The 17,951-nt window shown below is 42.1% G+C and overlaps 1 protein-coding gene across 3 annotated transcripts in view; it reads left to right on the forward strand.

The window, feature by feature from the left end:
• Nucleotides 1-258: 258 nt before the first annotated feature.
• LOC115174524 (serine/threonine-protein phosphatase 2A 56 kDa regulatory subunit gamma isoform) overlaps nucleotides 259-17,951 on the forward strand; it is a 33,353-nt gene continuing 15,660 nt past the window's right edge. The window contains exons 1-3 of one of the 3 annotated variants that reach the window (XM_029733134.1): nucleotides 259-422; nucleotides 870-929; nucleotides 5,047-5,212. In XM_029733134.1, the coding sequence (XP_029588994.1) occupies nucleotides 396-422; nucleotides 870-929; nucleotides 5,047-5,212 (253 nt within the window). In that variant the 5' untranslated portion in view covers nucleotides 259-395. Of the gene's footprint in view, nucleotides 423-869; nucleotides 930-5,046; nucleotides 5,213-12,908; nucleotides 13,126-17,951 lie in introns of those variants that run through there. The other 2 variants (XM_029733135.1, XM_029733136.1) reach the window with 2 other exon arrangements.

Below are 17,951 nucleotides of genomic sequence, written 5' to 3' on the forward strand. Positions count from 1 at the left end.
TTGTGAAATTGATATGTGTCGTAGTCAGACATAAATACAAATAATGTATAGATAACTGACATAATTCAAAAAGGTCTCCAGCAGATTGATTAAAAAAAAAAGTTAGCCCCACACATTAAGAAAAACTGCTACCTGCCACGTTGGCGAGGGAACAAGACCCACCCAATGACTGTATACTTTACTTATGCTGTAATTTGTCTCGCTGGCAGTGTCCTTCCATCACGAAGGTATAAAGAACTCCCTCCGATGCACTCACTTTCAGAGCACGTTGAGTCACCTGACAGACATCAGCCTATCATATCCGAGAGGATAGGCGAACGGCTGGTACTGTGGAGAGTTGTCAGGATTTAGCTTCAGTGTGTCAAAACGGGAACGACGGCGGTTATTTTTGTGCAATGCCGAATAAAGCGAAAAAAGAGAAGGTGAGTTAGGAGTTTGCTTGCAGAACAGTTGATACTAGTGCAGTGTACTAACAAAACTAGCTAGTTTTTTAATGTTTTAAAACTACGAACAGACACCCATCGACGCGATATTTGTAATGTCCCATCAATGCATCATCAGCTAGCTAACTAGGCTTGCTAGCTAACGTTACCTGAGTGTTATAGTGAAGCTAGCTATAGTTTAACGAGTAACGTTAATACCTAACGTTACCGTATGTACGTTTTGTGGTACATGAAAACGCTAGCTAACGTTCACTAATTTCACTTTTTAAAGTGACAACTTGTTTAATTAACCACAACTGTCAGAAACATTAGTTTAGTTAGCGGAAAAGTTAACGAAGTGCTAGCTAATTTAACGTTAGTCAAAACTTGCCTCTGTCCCTTCACATGAGCTGACTAGTGAATAATGCATCTAACATTTTTTTACAGGAGTCTCCTAAATATGGAAAAGTTGGCAAAACTGGAGGACAAGAGAACTCGGACATTGAGGTAACGTTATAACACATGCATGCTGACCACACCGCTTGCGTGTGCGCAACGCTCGCATGTTGATTTTGTCCACCAGCAACAGACTCGATTTAAAAATAAAACGTTCAATTTAACCTTTATTTAACTAGGCAAGTCATGTAAGAACAAATGTATTATTTACAATGGCCTACACTGGCCAAACCCAAACGACGCTTGGCCAATTGTGCGCTGCCCTGTGGGACTCCCAATCACAGCTGGATCTGTGATACAAACTGAACCAACTATATTAATTTGGGGGCAGGTCAAAAAGCATTAAAAATGTATGGAAATGTAGCTAGCGAGCATGCTACTGCTAGCAAATTTGTCCTTGGATATAAACATTGGTTGTTAATTTACCTGAAATGCACAAGGTCCCCTACTCAGACAATTAATCCATGGGTAAAGAGTTCGTTTTTAGTAATCTCTCTTCCTTCAGGCTTCTTCTGACTTTATATGGCGGTTGGCAAACAACTTTAAGCTGCATTACCACCACCAACTGGAGTGTGGACCTCAGTTCATCTTTCAATCACCCATGTGGGTGTATCCTCTCAAAAACCACTGAGGAGATGGGAGAGGCGGGACTTGCAGCGCATCATGTGTCACAAATGGAACCAAGTTATGTTTTTGCGCCTGGCTATGCAGACGCTCGTTGACACACGCAATGATTGAATAACATGTATGTGTACATTTTATTTGCAGCGCACGTGGCATGTGCTATAACGTTAGCATGTTAGCTAACGTTATATCACCAACTAAATATGAATGAACTTTGGTTTTGAATGCAAGCATTTCAATTTGGATGCCATTTGGTCTATCCAAGTAGCTGTTTTCAACCTGAATCACATGGAGACGACACTAGCTGTAAGTGTTTAAGTCACTTTCAAAAACATGGTAGCCACTACAATACTTTCCTGTGGATATTTTGTCTCATATGCATGTCCAATCAAAAATGCATCTATTTTGTCCAATAGGTAAAATAATGTTTATTGTGTAGATACTCCCCTAAGAAAACTAATGGTCCAAACTTTTTCTAACAATTTGTTCAAAAGTTATGCGCGTTTACTCTTGTAGGATGGCCATTATTAGGGTGACTAATGGAGGCCAGAGAAAAAAGTGGTACAAAATCAGGGAAATTACTTCGTGTCAGCTAGGCTGGGTTCTGTGCAAGAATTAAAGATGGATTTATGCAGAAATTTCTTTGCCATTTCGTAGGTTGCAAAAATTCTAAAAGTTTGCCTTGTTTCAGTTTGTGACAAAACAAGCAAGTGTAGGGAATCAATGTACCTTCTGAAATATATTTTTCATAATCAAAGATATTGTTTTCAGCTGTTTGAAGCTGGTGTACGAAACCAAAAATGTAAGACGCAGAAACTAAACTTTTTTTATTTTATAAAAAAACATGTATTTTTTTTTTCACCCCAATTTTGTGGTATCCAATTGATAGTTAGTCTTGTCACATCGCTGCAACTCCCGTACGGACTCAGGAGAGGCGACGAATTAGAGAGCCGTGCATCCTCCGAAACACAACCCAACCACAGGAGTCGCTAGTGCGCGATGGGACAAGGACACCCCTGCCGGTCAAACCCTCCCCTAACCCGGACGACGCTGGGCCAATAGTGCGCCGCCCCATGGGTCTCCAGGTCGCGGCCGGCTGCGCCAGAGCCTGGACTCGATCCCAGAATCTCTAGTGGCACAGCTACCACTGCGATGCTGTGCCTCAGACCACTGCGCCACTCGGGAGGCCCTGCAAAACTAAACTTAAGAACGGGAAGCATAGAAATAGCGCACATATAACATATCTATTGCTTTTTAGACTTGCTTTCAATGAGTGACAGATCTATAACATGCACTTCTATGTGAATTTAGTCAGGTTCCCCAAAAAGTTATATATTTCAGCTTTAAGGCTACTGTCTACCTGACAGGCTCACTTTCCCATTGAATTCGTCATATCATATCTGCAGGACATAAAACAATAGAGGTTAGTTGGAAATTTTGAGAGATGACATGTAGTGTTTGTTTTATGGACTGGTTGGCTGACAACACAAATGATGTCCGCATCGATGTGGCTGGAAGGCATGCGTTATGATTCTAAATGGTCAGATCACTAGCAACAATGACAAGAAGCTGCCATGTGGGGAATTGTAGGTGGCTCGTGTCTTATGGATACCATGTCTTGTTTTGAGGTGTTGACTGATGTCATGTCTATGCTAATATGGCAATTATTTGTTAACTAGCCAACAACTGTATTTGAGACAAGTGCTCATTGTGCAAATGTATTTGTTTTCAATAAATATTTGGAAACTAAATATTGTTTGCATGTTGTCAACAGTCTAAGCCAACTGTCTGTTTTGCCCCCTAGTTGCGAACGTGTCGGTTTCTGTTAAACAACCAACCAGTCTATTATTAGTATACACTTTTCATATTAATTTGAAATTCCCCCCCAAAGATGGATGATTTCTAACAAAAACAAGCGTATCTCTGTGAAATGTTTTTTGATATAATGTTATGTTAAAGACCCCACTGAATGATTCAGAACATGAATAATCATATTTGTCTTGGTAAAATGTATTTTATAACAGAAGGAAGTAAAATTTTATCGCCAAAGCTCGTTTTCACAGCTGAAAGACAAACCGCACAGACAACCGGTAGAGTAGGTTTAAATGTAATTTTATATAACATTCTGGCTTGTAATGAACATTTACATGATTTTGCAGCCAGTTTCAGACTATTACATTGATTAAATCAGGCTGTAATACACAGACTAGGTAGCCACTATCCCTTCACTTGGTCAGAATGGATGGTAAAAGTAATGTTTGCGAAACATTAGCTACTATCATTGTGCTCTGAGACCACTTGTGATGGTTAGCTATGTCAGTTCAAATCAGAAAATATACTGAAGACCAAAACGAAGATGTGGCCTTGAACCCACAGAAACACACACACACACCAATCGGTAATGAAAAAAGCTCATAGAATGGAAGATGTCCCTTGTTAACACCCAGTAATGCATTTCATTATTCTGTGTTGTCTGCCCCTCTCTGGGGCTATAATCCGGGGTTATCTATCTACTGTGTGTCATCAGCCATGAGGCAGATCTGCTAATGCGCCAACCTTGTGTCAAATTTAAATCGATGGACAACAAGCTGTTGCTGTATTACTCCCCCACCCCTTCCCTGCGTACAGCCAGGCTCCACTCTCTTCTCGGATGCTTGCGGGCACTAGGGCTCTAAGCTTTCGACGTCAATGGGACAACGACAAAAACATGGGAGTCAGGCTGGTTCAGGCTCGGTAATTTCCTTTGTTTAAGCGCTAATGGTCTGTGAGCTGGCATGATCTTCTCATTGTTTGAGCAAGGTTAAAAAGGGCACTAAATGTAAGCAGAGGTCTGTTTATATGTAGTCTGCTTTTTTCTGAACAGACATTTCTGCCTCTCTGGTTGATATAGCTAAACCTATTTTCTATCCCTCTCGTGTGTTTTGGATGTATGAACCACACCTCGATCTCTAACCCAAGGGCCTAACGAGCCACAGTATGAAGCGAATAGTATATGAAGCTATGAAGCCCACACATTTATGAAGCTAAAGCTGTTATATGAAGCTAATAAGAAGCTGGCACAGTAAGAAGCTGGCACACATTGGGTAAATGAATCAGCAGGAGAAAAGACCTTCGGTTGGGTCACATGCGTCAGTAATCCAGGCCCATCACGGGGTCCAGCAGCTTTAGTCTCCCAGACAGACAGTCAGCCAGCCGGCGGCTCACTAAGAAGGCCTAAAACCCTAAACCCCTGTCTTGTGGTGTGAAGGGCAAAATTAGTAGAGTTTCTAAGTTCATTTGACAAATCCCACCCCCCTTGTGTGTGTTTGTGGGGATGAATGGATCCCAGCAGGCAGATTGGACAAGACAGGAGAAACTGCCCACATTCACCAGATTACATATCCAATCTAGGGGAGATTACTGACAACACTGGGTTGTGCTAAAACCTTTTGAAATGAATAGTCCCTCTCTTTGTCCTTTTTTTAAAATGTTGTTTGGTGTCTCATGAACAAACCCAGGTGCATGCTCTGATCCACCCCTCTACTCTTTCTCTCCCTTCATACAGCAGGGCTCCAACAGAAAAGGCAGTAACAGTGTCCCTCCTACCACTCAGCTGCTGAAGGGCAAGCAGCTGGGTTCCCAGATGCCTGTCAAGAAGGACAAGAGGCAGAGCTCGTCCCGCTTCAGCCTCAGCAACAACAGAGAGCTGCAAAAGCTGCCTGCCTTCAAAGGTATGACTGGACCTAATCTAGTCTATTCCTTGCCTTGCCGTAATGCAGCCCATTCTTCTGCCTTCAAAAGTATGACTGCATAGTACGCCACTACTAGCTTAGGCTAGTTGGGGCTGGGGGATATATCGAGTTAAATAAATAATGAGTTTTTGATGATATTTCAAATGCCTGTATTGCAAGAATCAAGTTTTTACATTTGTTTATGAGCCGCTTGTTCACATGTTTTTGGTCTCGCCTCCTTCGTTCCTTCTGTGGTGTGCACCTTCCCATTTACGCCAGAGATCTGTATATAATGACGAGATGCTCATGTCTCCGCCCTAACAATGGACGTTGTTGTCCCAAAGGCGCGAAGGGTGGCGGCAAGCTTAGGTCCAAAATAAGCCCATAGAAGTGCATTGGGCTTATTTTGTGCAGATTTTGGTGAGATTGAAACCTCTCGCTTCGCCTCTTCCTCTTTGTTTACACACACACACCAAGCCTCTAACCTGCCACTCACAGCAACAAAGATGGGAGATCACTTCTTCCTCTGACAAGCGGTTTCAACTCGCTATTTGCATTTTGAGGTTTAGTCCAACATAATTGGTCATATAGACACCGAAACAAATGGAGACAATATTTTACTGTAATAGAGGAGAAGTGAACCTCTCTCACGAGACCCTTTTATTTTTTAACTACTGAAATTCGCTCAGCAGAAACTACTTAAACGGGAGCATCAATGAACATTGCTTCTGGAAAATGAATGTGCGGTTTGTTGCGTGCAGTGTTGTGGTACCACTAGCTGCATTTTAGCCAATGACTGTTATACTAGCTGTCTATTCTGTTTAATAAATGTGCAATAAACATAAAACACTATTTTTTTATAAGGAATTGGCAACTCGTTCTTAGAAATAAACTAGGCCCCTTCATTTCAACATCTGAACAAAGTGGACAGGCTAATATGCTGTTTAAACAGTTGGGGAGACACACAAGTGTGTTCATAACAATTCAACTGCTCTGCCTTGTTAGCTAGCAAATAGATCAAAATTATTGTCTAAACTTGACATATACAGATTAGCTGGCTACTCACTAGCACATGACCTTTAGATTGTTTGAGACCTGTGTTAGTTTTCTAAAACACCTGCAACAACAAGTTAGTCATTATTAGTGAATGTGCATTATGCATAGTTTTGGTTAAATTTATAACAAAAATTTTCATAGACTGACTTGAAAGCCAGATCAGTGACTATTGCAAAAAAGACAGGTTAAACTATTTTGCTAAAATTATTGCAAGGTATTATGGTTGTGGAAGGCTTATATTTAGCTTGGGTATCATTTCACAGGCCCTGAATTAATTTAGATTATTGCTGACTGTTGAAATGCAGTGTATTTGACATTTTAATTGTACAGCAAAGCTTATTTAGAGAACATTCAAGTTGAGATATTGTGAATCGTCTGAAAGTTAAAAAAAAAATATCTAGATTATTTTTAGGCCGTATCGCCTAGCTCTAAACAGTTTATTCAAAGACCTATTTTGTGTCACTCTGTTCACTCTATAGGTAGAAGCAGATTATCTGCACTGAACAAAAATATAAACGCTAAGTGTTGGTCCCATGTTTTATGAGCTGAAATACAAGATTGCTGAAATGTTACAGATGCACATAAGCTTATTTCTCAAGTTTTGTGCACAAATTTGTTGACGTCCCTGTTAGTGAGCATTTCTCCTTTGCCAAGGTAATCCATCCACCTGACAGTTGTGGCATAGCTGATTAAACAGAATGATCATTACACAGGTGCACCTTGTGATGGGGACAATAAAAGGCTATTCTAAAATGTGCTGTTTTGTCACACAACACAATGTCACAGATATCTCAGGTTTTGAGCGAGCATGCAATTGGTATGCTGACTGCAGGAATGTCCACCAGAGCTGTTGCCAGAGAATGGTATGTTCATTCCTCTACCATATGCCGCCTCCAACGTCATTTTAGAGAATTTGGCAGTACGTCCAACCGGCCTCAACCGCAGACCACTTGTATGGTGTTGTGTGGGAGAGCGGTTTGCTATTGTGAACAGAGTGCCCCATGGTGGGTTTATGGGCAGGCATAAGCTACGAACAACGAACACAATTGCATTTTATCGATGGCCGTTTGAATGCTCAGAGATAATGTGATGAGATCCTGAGGGCCCATTCAACCACCGGCATTGAATGTTTCAGCATAATAATGTACAGCCCCATGTCACAAGGATCTGTACACAATTCCTGTAAGCTGAAAATGTCCCTGTTCTTCCATGGCCTGCACACTCACCAGACATTTCACACATTGAGCATGTTTGGGATGCTCTGGATTGACGTGTACGACAGTGTGTTCCAGTTCCTGCCAATATCCAGCAACTTCACACAACCTTTTTGAAGAGGAGTGTGACAACATCCCACAGGCCACAATCAACAGCTTGATCAACTCTGTGAAGGAGATGTTTCACACTGCATGAGGCAAATGGTGGACATACCAGATACTGACTGGTTTCTGATCCACGCACCTACTTTTTTTTTTTGTGACCAACCGATGCGTATCTGTGTTCCCAGTCTTGTGACATCCATAGATTAGGGCCTAATGAATGTCCTTTTATTAATTGTAACTCACTAAAATCTTTTTAATAGTTGCATATCATTTAAATTAGAGAGGAGGTGGGGGAAAGGCAGCTAAAATCATCAAGGTTCCCAGCTGCAGAGCACGCAACTCTGCTGTCCCCAGAACTGGATAATTATTAAATAATTCACATCGCTGACTAATTTTACATTATTATTATGCCTGGGCTTCTATATGTTGTAGCCTACATTGCTAACAATAGGCAATGGAAATAGGTCTACTCTACACATGTCTTTTCATAAGCTTTACTCAGCTGTATCTTTTGACTTCTCATTAGATTTTTCCATCTTGATCTTGTTTGCTCAATTTCACTTCTTGTTGCCTGTAATATTTGTCATTCAAAATAAAGCTGTGACAGAGAATCACCTGTAGACTCTGACTTTCACAATTGTTCCCATTTTGAAAGCTGCAACTTTAGGACATTAAACACTTTAGTAGAATAGTTTATTTGAGAATTACTTTTCATAACTAACTTAATGCTTTTGATGGGCTGTTTTTAATTAGTAGGATTTGGCTTTTGGCCATTTGGTTCACAACAGCAATGAGGGGTGCATGAATAATTTATTTTATAATAGACTAGGCTTTCAACTGTAAGGTTTGTTCAAACTATCTTTCTATTTTTCTATCTTGCTCTTGTTTGTTCTACCTCTCATTATTACTTTAGGCCTATCATGTTTTTATGTTGTTCAAAAACAACTTAACTTTCTTATATAGCCTAGAACGCCTTTTAGATAATTCATTGTTTGATCATAAGGTAGCGCGGCGGGAGAAAGCCAGCATGCATAAAAACCGAAGTCATATTCATATCAAATGGAGAGAAAATACCAAATTAGGCTCTTTGGCTATATGACCCAGATCTTCCAACATGGAGGGAGTGGGGGGGAGAATTATGACTGGACATTTTGCACTGCTTTGGTGTAAATCTTACATCTGTCTACATTGTTCTCTTGCATTCTTTAAATTGTTTAACATCTTAAAATAGTAGGTTATGCAGGCTATAGCAAAGGAATAGGCCACTTGGCATGGCCCTGCTGTGCGCTGCCCGGTCAGCTCCTTACTGCGTGGTGTTGGTCAAGTTGAAGTGGGCTGTACATCGTCTGTCACATCACGATGTCGTCGCCATCTTCAATATCCGATACTATCATAAGATTGCCCAACCCTTTTGAACCACTTTTGATTGACTCTAGTCTCTCAGGACAGAACCATGTATAGGCTTGGTAAGGTTTGGTTTCCCAGCCCACCCTACTGATTGATGCATGTCCCCTGGCCTTGGCTTAGCCTTTAAGTTCAGCCTTGGTAAGCCTTAGCATAGCTGCCTGCCATCTCCAAAAGTCTGACGTAAATCACACTCTCTTTCTGTGTGTGTGTGTGTGTGTGTGTGAATATCCACACTGCCCTGCTATAAAACGCAACGCCATGGTAACATTGAATGTAAGTGACTGACTGCTTGATTTAACCCAAGTGTCTATATTTAGGGAATAATCCAGAGATAAGGCTTTAATGCTGCGGGGCCTTGTGTTTCAGGATGCTGCCAGTGCCTAGATAAGCGGGTGGCTGGCAGGGAGCTACAGTGTACAACTGCAACCCACCTCTCATCCCCTGCTTCTCTCATGGAAAATATCAGCACTGGCAGATGCATATCCAATGCTATCATGTTACTACTTTGAGTGACTGGCATTAAGTTGGCTCTCCATGGCCAAACTTTTAAAGATGTGGAACTGCACAGTGTGAAAATCCAGCGGATTTTACAGAAGACATGATGCAGTCTTGCAGAGTCCATAATAATGTTAGTGTTTAGGAGCTTCTAGAGTTTTAATGTAGCTGTGTTTGGTCCACTGTGTGGTTCCTCTCTATGCTAATCTACCATGACCTGAACCACCAAACCTCTCTAGGGCAAAGTGGAGAGCCGCTGGCTTCAACTCAGTCTAGACTGGAGCTTTGCCGACAATCCAGCCGAACACACACACACACACACACACACACCACAGTTGCCTTGTTACAGTTACCAACCAAGCCAGCTACCTCAGCAGTGATATGGTGTCATGACCTGTATTCACCTCTCATTCTTTTCTGTCTTCTGTCAGACCGCAGTGCTTCCCCCTGGGATTCTTTTCGGCAGCGGTGGCAATGGTATGGGGGGTGCATGGCTGCTAGGGTTAGTGAATTGCTGCTAGTGTTAGTGCATTGACATGCTAGCTGTTCTTATAGACTTCAAGTCATTTGAGCTAACGACTATCCATTTAAAAGCCTGTCTCGTTAGAGCCACTGCTGCTAAATTTTAATACAGGGGAAACACTGGACAGCCTACATTGTCAGACACAAAGGACTGTTCTCTGATCATGTGAGACCTTTTATCTTGGTTTTACTATGTCTTTACAACACATTCCATAAGCTTTGATTCGTGATAACAGCTGGGCACGTCCAGCAACGACGGTTTCTCCAAGTATTGTCCCATGGGCCATGGATGTTATCAGTGGTCCTGTCCTGACAGGCAGTCAGGCAAGGCTGGTTTTCAGAGCTTTACCAAAGTGCGCACTCTGGAGACTTGGGCTACATAAAGTAATAGAGTGCTGCTTTTGGAAAGTTAGTTCTTTTAGTAAGTGCCTCTTTTGGACAGCAGTCTATAGGCAGGAAAAGATGCCTGATACCACCTCACATTATTGCTGAGTGGAAGATGCAGTATGCGCCGTGTTCATGTGGTGATTTAATGCCTGAAAAGAGCTGTGCCACAGTCGCAGGATAATTGATAAGCATGACAAACATGTTATTTTGGGGGACAGCAACACCACACCGTTTCAGACGGGTGCCTTTTTTTCCATTTTTTTTTCACCGCAACTCTCCAGCTGCAAGTGTTTGCCAAAAGGTAGTGAACGAACAAACAGCTGGTGATAGTGTGAAAAGAGGAACTGTCCTGGGAGGGATACAGTTTCTCACGCTCTGTCTCCCTCTGTTGGGGGGAATGGGAACTGTGGTCTCATAGTGGATAAAGTTCACTCTGTGACTTGGCTGGATGATAAATCGCTTCAAGTTCAGTAATCGAGGTCAATAGAACCTCAGGGTCAGCAGTTTGTCTTCAATTCCTGTCGTTGACTCCTCTTTGAAATCACTACAAAACAGACTTTGTTAACGTTAATAGCCAGAGTCAGTCACAAGATCAACCCCGTCGTTCTGCACAGATGTAGAGGCTAGCGTGAGTTTAAATAACTGGAGCCCGGTTGCGTGTGCCAAAGTAGAGTTTAGAGGATAACCGCAGACCGATGGAGAGAAAGTGTGTTCGTGTGTCTGTTCACGCAGGCGTGCGCTCATTTGGTCTGTATCAGAAGAACAACAGCTCTTCAGACAGGAGAATGCCCCATGACTAGGCAGTGGGATGATAGTGAGTGGACTGGTTTGGAGGATTTCTAATTGAGTCAAATCTGTCCACAGCATGCGAGTGCTACAACATCTGCTTTACGTTTGGTGAGACTGGGCAGAACAGATGGAGCTCCAAATGTAGTTAATGAAGGACAAGGCTGCAGGTCTCTATCAATAACTTTATAGAAATGAGTCAATAGCAACATCAATGCTTCCTCACACCTTCCTGTAGCCACCCAGCCCAGGACCTACAAAGTTCAGACTGAAAACACTCAGCAGCTAACATGACTGGTCAATTTCCGTTTTACCTGCTACAAACAAAGCCAAGGAGTCCCACTTAGAGTTGGTGTTTCCTGTTCACTGGATTCACTATGACTAACTTTACCTAAGGATTTAGGTCATCAACCACAGTAGGAGGGATACATTGACCCGTCTATTTTATTTTCTCTATGCACACTCACTCCATACGCACACACTCACTCGCACATAGTCACACTGACACTCCCAACACGCACACTTAATTTGCTCACACACTTGCATGCATACATGCATACATGCATACATACATACATACATACATACATACATACATACATACATACATACATACATACATACATACATTATCAACCTCTATCACTCCAGTATCCCTGCACATTGTAAATATGGTATTGGAACTGAACCTGTATATACTGTAGCTTACTTTCTTGAGCTCTTATTTCTATGTGTCATGTGCTTTTGTTCTACTTTTAATATTTCTTTTTTTATAGTACTACAGATATTGATTACTGCATTGTTGGGAGAGCACGAGCAAGAAAGACAATTCGCTGTAATTGTGCATGTGACATTGAAAACGTGAAACTTTGCTCTTACAATGAACGTGGTTAGTCAGTCTACACGTGTCAGTCTTATAAAGCAGAAAAGTCTGACACACACACACACACACACACACGACTAAGAACAATAGACGGATGTGAGCCATTGCTGTGTGTGCACTATGTGGTGCAGATGGGGACATTGCATTGGTGTTAAGCACTGTAACTGCTCACTCTGGGAGAGCAGCTGAGGCAGAGCACACTCGCTCACTGGCTTCCTGTTTTTTGTATAATCGTGGCTTCCTGTTTCTCACACCTGGGCCATCTGTCCACACACACACATCAGCGAATTCTGTGTTTAACAGCCTTTTACTGAATGATAATCAATGCTTCCCTTCAAGTGTTATTTTTCACATCTCTAATTGTTCACTGTGTCATTGTGTTATGTTGTTTGAGGGGAATTCCAGGTGTTGTGGCTCCAGAAAGGACAGATAAAGATATAGCCTAAAAATGTCAGTGTGTATAGAACTGACCTACTTTCTATGATGTATCAATGGACTCTCTGTGCTTTTCCTGGAGTGAAGATAAGGGAGGTGATATGTATTAGGATAAGCCAAAAACTCTGCTTGTTGGGAATGTAATTTATTGTAGGGTAGACTTGTGTGAGCCTGAGAGGGAAATAAAAAATAAATGAGGGGAAAGGTTAGCTGTGCCTCAGTTAGCCAGACCTCCTGCCTCTGCTCCAATCGCAGCAAAGGCCCTGCCCCAGCCCACCAGCCAATCCCCTGCTTCAGCCCACTAGCCAATCCCCTGCCTCGTGGTTATGCATTCTGACAGCTTTCCCCGTGTGACCCAGGTTGGCCAATCAGACTCCTTCCTAGAGGGATGACATCACTAACTAGCCTGTTCCCTCCAGCAGCAGGGCAGAGCTTTTATTTTCTGCTCTGAGTGTTTGATGCAAAATGGAGGCTGGCTCCTCGACTTAGCCTGGGCTATCGCTATCCTCTCTTCTACCCCAGCCCCTAGATGTTGACATGTACTAGAGCTGCCAGTGCGATGGTTCTGGATGCACCAAACTCAAATGGGCCTTTCCAGCCCGTGGCCCTCATGCATTTTAGAGGTGAGCAACGCTAGCTGGCTGGCTTTTTGTTTGTGTGTGTGGGGGAGGTGGACAAGAATGTTGCGATTTACCATCTGTAGCTTTTTTAGTGTGCTTTGGCGATAAACAGTTTTGAGAGTAAAGCCTGCTTTAGGAGGAAGGGTGTCTTTTTTTTATTGTTATCTGCGTAACTGGGGTGTATTTGGAGCAGGAAAAGGTTGTGCGTGTTTGTCCTATGAAAACTAGGATCGCTTAGTGAGAGACAGCGATGGGAGGGGGGCTAGTTTTACTGCCTTCTGCCTCTCCCATCCCCCATCAAGACTGCTGACGTCAAAGGAAGTGAGGTCACAGCCGTTTGCGTGTGTGTAGTGTTACCCTAAAGCGGCAGGGCCCTTTGGCTATGTTCTGTCTTGCAGTCCTCCCCTCGCAGTGGAAATGGTTTCTTTTTCATACATCCCCTCAGTGTTACACCATAGCTTTGAAGGGGAAAATGAGTACAACAGTAGCAGACGCAGACTATCGTGTGCGTGACTTTTGAGATGAATTAATTTGTTATTTTGCTGCTGGGTTGAATGTATCAGAACAGCGTAGATATCAACATAAATTGTCCCCTGTTAAATGTAGACTACACATAAACACACTGACTTGAAGTGTTCATTTCTGTATCTACTGTCATTGTCTCCTGTAATAATCATGTTTGGTTTACTGTTTTGAAGAAACAGTTTCCTCGTTGCAATATGAGTAAATGTTTATAGAAACCATACTATGTGCTGACGGGGACACTACACTAATCTCGTTTTATTATGCACATACAGTACCAGTCAAAAGTGTGGACACCTACTCATTCAAGGATTCTTCTTTACTTTTACTGTTTTCTACATAGTTTTGATGGTCTTTGCTATTATTCTACAATGTCATAAAACATTTTGAATCATGTAGTAACCAAAAAAGTGTTAAAACAAAAATAGCCACCTTTTGCCTTGATAACAGCTTTGCACACTTGACATTCTCTCATCCAGCTTCATGAGGTAGTCTCCTGGAATGCATTTGAATTAACAGGTGTGCCTTGCATAAAGGGAATTTGTGGAATTTCTTTCAGGGGTGGAATACAGTAGATATCCCTATTTGGTAAAAGACAAGTCCATATTATGTCAAGAACAGCTCAAATAAGCAAAGAGAAATGACAGTCCATTACTTTAAGACATGGTCAGGCAATCTGGAAAATTTCAGACTTTAAAATGTTTTTCAAGTGCGTTTGCAAAAACGATCAAGTGCTATGATGAAATTGGTCTCATGCGAACCGCCACATGAAAGGAAGACCCAGAGTTACCTCTGCTGCAGAGGATAAGGTCATTTAGATTTGCCAGTCTGAGAAATTGCAACCCAAATAAATGCTTCAGAGTTCAAGTAACAGACACATCTCAACATCAACTGTTCAGAGGAGATTGCATGAATCAGGCCTTCGTGGTCAAATTGCTGCAAAGAAACCACTACTAAAGGACACCAATAAGAGACTTGCTTGGGCCAAGAAACACGAGCAATGGACATTAGAATGGTGGAAATCTGTCCTTTGGTCTGATGAGTGCAAATTTGTGATTTTTGGTTCCAACCGCTGTGTCTTTGAGACGCAGAGTAGGTGAACGGATATTCTCGGCATGTGTGGTTACAACGGTGCAGCATGGAGGTGTGAGGGTGCTTTGCTGGTGGTGCTGTCTGTGATTTATTTAGAATTCAAGGTACACTTAACCACCATGGCTACCACAGCATTCTGCAGCGGTATGCCATGCCATCTGGTTTGCGCTTAGTGGGACTATCATTTGTTTTTCAACAGGACAATGACCCAACACACCTCCAGGCTGTGTAAGGCCTATTTGACCAAGAAGAAGAGTGATGTCGTGCTGCATCAGATGACCTGACGTCACAATCACGTGACCTCGACCTAATTGAGATGGTTTGGGAGTTCGACCGCAAAGTGAAGAAAAAGCGGCCAACAAGTGCTCAACATATGTGGGAGCTCCTTCAAGACTGTTGGAAAAGCATTCCAGGTGAAGCTGCTTGAGAGAATGCCAAGAGTGCAAACTGTTATCAAGGCAACAGGTGGCTACTTCGAAGAATCTAAAATTGAGAATTATTTTGATTAGTTTAACCTGTTTTTGGTTGCTACATAATTCCATATGTTATTTCATAGTTTTGATGTCTTCGCTATTATTCTACAATGTAGAATATATTAAAAATAAAAACCCTTGAATGAGTAGGTGTGCCCAGATTTTTGACTAGTACTGTAGATTATGCATAGACACCTGTGACCTGCTGCCTCATGATATAGTGAGACACTTTAGTGAGACGCTGCAGCACTGACACTGCCATTTTGGCTTCGAGGTGGGGACTTGTTACTATACCTAGTCATGAGAAATGCATGTATGCCGTTATTTGGCATTTAAATGGTGCGAACATTCAAAGCAGTTTGTTTAGGGAGAGCACTCCACACTTTCAGCTTGGCCTAAAGTATTGAGAGCAGGCACCTCTAGCCACACTACGGGGCTGTTGCAGAGACCCAGTTTAAGCTTGCTACTGGAGTTAAAAGCGTTTTCAACAGACTTTCCACCGCAAGTGCCTTGACTGGATCTGTGCAACAACCACCCTTCAGATGTGCTTGTGTTCACTGGGAGTTCTGATGAAGTGGATCCTAGATCTCTTGCCTTTTTACACCTGTCAAATGTTCAAATGCGTTCTCTTAAACTGTAATTGCCTGTGGGGGCATAAAGGTCATGTGCCCGTGCATGCACGCTGTGTCTGTCTGTCAGCTGTGTGTGACGCACGCCACAGCGCGTCCCTTAATGTTTTAGGCGTGTTGAAAAACCCTAGTGCTGTTGTAAGGGAAGCAAGGGTACGGTAGGCATGGAGGATCATGGGACACGCGTGTTAGAGCAACAACACATGCCTCAACACACCTGACACTGGCATGTACCATAGCAGGAGCAGTGTTGGGGAAACAGGAGATTGACACGGACATGTTAGAACAGGGCTGTTAGGTAGTGTATTTTTACTTTGTGAAAAACAGGTTTAGGCCTAGTTATGTTATGGAATTTTCCAGTTTGGCCAATCACTAGGGTTGGTGCACTACTCATATTTCATATGCAAATTATTACATTTTGAGTGAAATGCCCGAGATTTGCTATGCTCGAGATTTGCTGTGCTCTATGATCAACAGCCCCCGTCCCTGTTTGTGCAACATTTTCATGAGGATTTTTTATGGGGTTGCGTCAGATAAATGGGCTCTAGTAAAAAGTATCCCATTCCATAGGGAAAAGGGTACCATTTCGGACACTGCCTCTTGGTCATGCTGTGGGAACTGGGAAAATCTGAGATTGCTAGGCAGTTTTTTATTTTTTCTTCTTCTTCTTCTCTGTGATAAGGTGTGACATTATTGTTGGATGTTCAGTCTCCCTCCTCAGTATCTCTCATTTGTTTTAGTGTTAGGGCTTAGCCTATATCCAGCATATCTGTATACACTCCCCTACATATGTGTTTGGACAGTGATGCTATTCTCTATTCCAGCATTTAGGAAATGACATAAAATGTTTCATGAGGTGATGGTACAGATTGTCACCTTTTTATTTAAGGGTATTGTCATACATATCTGACTTTACTCTTTACAAATGACAGCAATTTATATATCTAGTCCCCCATTTTAAAGAAGTCATAGGTGTTTGGACAAATTTCACATACATGCTGACCACACCGCGAATGTTGCAAAATAAATGTACACCAGTTAAAAGTTTGGACTCCTACTCATTTCAGGGTTTTTATTTCTTTACTATATTCTACATTGTAGAAGAATAGTGAAGACATCAAAACAATGAAATAACACATGGAATCATGTAGTAACCAAAAGAAAGTGTTAATCAAATCAAAATATATTTGAGAATTCAAAGTAGCCATTCTCTCAACCAGCTTCACCTCGAATGATTTTCCAAAACTTTTGACTGGTACTGTACATGTTATTCAATCATTGCACCCACACTGCTCGCGTGCGTCTGCGTAGCCAGACACTAAAATATAACTTGGTTCTATTTCTGACCCTTGATGCGCTGCAAGTCCCACCTCTCCCATCTCCTCATTGGTTTTTAGGAGCATATACCCAAGTGGGTGATTGAAAGATGAACTGAGGTCCACACTCCAGTCCAGTTGGTAGTGGTAATGCACCTTAAAGTTGGTTGCCAACCACCATATAAAGTTCAAAGAAGAAGCCTGAAGGAGGAGAGATTACTAAAAACTGTTTACCCTTTTAACTGTGGATTAATTGTCGGAGTAGAGGACCTTGTGCATTTCAGGTAAAATAACAACCCAATGTTTATCCCAGGACAAATTAGCTAGCTAAATTGCCATGAATGTTTAATGTGTTTCGACCTGTCCCCAAATTAATATAGTTGGTTCAGAGTTTGTTTTGATATTTCAACCTGTGTGTCCTGATCGCGTCTGTTGGGCGTGGTCAAAATCAACATGTGCGCACGGTCTGGTCAGCATGTTAGTGTACCATATTCCTAGCACGCAATGACTACATCAAGTTTGTGACTCCACAAACTCGTTGGATACATTCGCAGTTTGTTTTAATTCTGTTTTGGGGCATGTTTTGCGGCATGTTTTGCGCAATAAGTACTGACCTTTAGGTTACTGGCCCAATGCTCTTAACCGCTAGGCTACCTGCCGCCAGGGTCCCTCTGTAACTTTCTCACTCATCACCATTCACGATTGTCATTTGTTATCCGTATTCATGGTAGGAACCACATTCATGCTTACATACTATAAAAATGACACCATTTATCATTCACTTCCTATTGGACAAA

Source organism: Salmo trutta, chromosome 35 (assembly GCF_901001165.1).
Source record: "Salmo trutta chromosome 35, fSalTru1.1, whole genome shotgun sequence".
Lineage (NCBI taxonomy): Eukaryota > Metazoa > Chordata > Actinopteri > Salmoniformes > Salmonidae > Salmo > Salmo trutta.